General features: G+C 45.2%; 1 protein-coding gene across 1 annotated transcript in view; it reads left to right on the top strand.

The window, feature by feature from the left end:
* The first annotated feature begins 2,395 nt into the window (after positions 1 to 2,395).
* Positions 2,396 to 2,490, top strand: part of MAEL (maelstrom spermatogenic transposon silencer) — a 16,255-nt gene continuing 16,160 nt past the window's right edge. Inside the window, exon 1 of the mRNA XM_006764216.2 lies at positions 2,396 to 2,488. Within this exon, the coding sequence (XP_006764279.1) occupies positions 2,396 to 2,488 (93 nt within the window). The remainder of the gene's footprint in view (positions 2,489 to 2,490) is intronic.

Below are 2,490 nucleotides of genomic sequence, written 5' to 3'. Positions count from 1 at the left end.
ACAAGGACATTAAATAATTATAACTATACTCCATATTACAACTATGTCATATACTATTCTAACCATGTTAAAGTAGAGGAAATATAGACCACTTAAGTAAAAATATGAAAGATATAAAAAGGCTCAAATGAAATTCAAGAAATGAAAATTGAATGATCTGATACAAAAAATACACTAGGTGGGATTAATAGATTAGAGATGGCAGAAAGATTAGTAAACATGAAAAATAGCTATAGAAACTGAAAATGAAATAGAGAAAAGAGCCTAAAGGAAAAAATAAACAGAACATCAGTAAATGGTGGGTAACGTCAAGCAGCTGAAGGGGGTGAGGAGGAAACTGGTTGGTGATGGTTTCATAGTTAGTTGCACAGGTGGTTAAGCCCTATGAAATTGTATGCTTTAGATATATTCAATTTATTGTCCTTCAATTGTGTCACAGCACTGTTATAAGAAAGCAACGTGGAACTAAAACAACACTGGAAATGGAAGTGTGGTGGTGGACAAGTGGGTTTGTGGGTGGCTGAACAGAACCAGGTGTTAGTCCGCAGGGGAGTTCAGCAACCTCAGTAGTTGAGTTCTGGCTAAGAAAGAATTCAGAGACAAGACTCAAACTATATGAGCAAGTTTATTTAGAAAATCACAGAGGTAGAGGCGATCCATAGAAGAAATGGGCTCAGGCAACAAGTTACAGAGGCAAAAGAAAGGCCCTTGGAGCTTTAGAAAAGAGAGGAAAGGAAAAGGCCTCTGGGAGAAGGGGACGGGGAAAGGCCAGGGTGTGCTCCATGGAAACAGCTGCACTCTGTCCCTGAACCAAGGGCTTTTATCTGGAGGCCTCAAGGGAGAATCCCAATAGAACATTCGTGAGCTTTCCTGGTGAGACAGGCCCCCTTGTGGTCAGCACCAGGGGGTCCCTAGTCAATGCATCTGGTCCTGATGTCAGCCCTGTGTCACTCCGATTTTGCTTGTTGCTTCTCTGGGCTCAGAGCTGAAACACAGCTGAAGCCTAGATGTCATCTTCCAGGGATTAACACTAGGGGAGTGGTCCTACAAGGGCTTGTAGTTCTGCTGGTTGCTAAGCACCCAGGGCTCTCCACCCTGGTGAACCTCTGCACCTGGCCTAAGGTTCCTACACGGCTCCTACCTAATTGCCTACTGCAGGTTGGGAGACCAAGTGTGAGGAAGCAATAATTTTCTAAGCTGCTTATCTATTTGGGAAGAGTGCGTATGGATACGTCTTAACTGCATAGCTTGTTATAAAAATGTTTTAAGACAAGTATCTTAAAAATGTATGAATAGCCACTGACTGAAGCAAAATAGACTGTAATTTTTGAAACCAGCTGAGGGGTTCAGCAAGGTGACTAAATGCACAATAATAACAGTAAAATCAATACGTCTCTACACACCAGCTGTAACCAATTAGAAAATATAATGGAAACAAGTTTTCATAGTAGTATACTGTGAAATACTAAGAACAAATATACTCCAGGAACAAAACTAACAAAAAATTAACCAGACCTTTATGAGGAAATCTATAAAACCTATAATGTCCTATTCAAGGACATTATTTTAAATCTCAGCCTCTTACTGTGTTTCCTAATACTTACTAAAAACTGCATTTAAAAAAACACATATTCTTTGCAACAATAAATGTTACTTGATTAAGAAAGGTGAAAAACAAAACAATATTGGTTTTGTCATCTTCCCCCCCTTTACACTGTAAATTTCTTTTTCCCCCCTTTTTTCTTTTGTATGTGTGTGTACCATTCCCGGAGGTACTGCAATACCGTGTCGATGCGCAGAGTGGACGGAGCAAGCTCCTATTCCACTAATATATTGTCCTCGGAAAGAGGACGTATCAGGCATTAAACTGATAAGAACAGATACTACACTTGATCTTAGCCAAAAGGCCGAGACGCGATGCGCTGTAAGTTTCTTGGGGAAAAAGATTTTGGTTGCAAGGGTCCTCACTTCGTCCCCTACAGATACCTTGCACAGTGCTTGGCACAGTAGGCCCTCCTAGTCGCAAAACTTGGGGGGACTGGAGCACTCGCGGGCCCTCTTTCTCTCCCTGCTGGGTTCTATGTTACGCAATAATGCCCAGAGATTGCTCCACGCCTTCCACGTGACCACACCCGGCCACGGCTCATCCCAGCCAATCAGAATGCTTCACACCCACGACCGGGCTCCGCCCCCACCGCCGCTCGCGGAGGGATCTTATGTCTCACACTTCTTTTTCCACCAGCTTGGCCAATGCGGCTGCGCGCTGCGCCCTGATTGGCCAAGGGCTGTGGAGCTGCGTGCGCAGGCGCAGCCTCGGTTACTAAGGGCGGGAGCCCGGCGAGGGCGCCGGTGGCTGGTGCTGACTCAGGTCCCTCGAAGCCTGGCCGCGTTCGCCATGCCGAACCGCAAGGCCACCCGGAATGCCTACTATTTCTTCGTGCAGGAGAAGATCCCTGAACTGCGGCGGCGAGGCCTGCCGGTGGCTCGCGT

Source organism: Myotis davidii, unplaced genomic scaffold (assembly GCF_000327345.1).
Source record: "Myotis davidii unplaced genomic scaffold, ASM32734v1 scaffold401, whole genome shotgun sequence".
Classification (NCBI taxonomy): domain Eukaryota; kingdom Metazoa; phylum Chordata; class Mammalia; order Chiroptera; family Vespertilionidae; genus Myotis; species Myotis davidii.
Note: the sequence above shows the minus strand (reverse complement) of the source record. Positions and strands in the feature narration are given on the sequence as shown.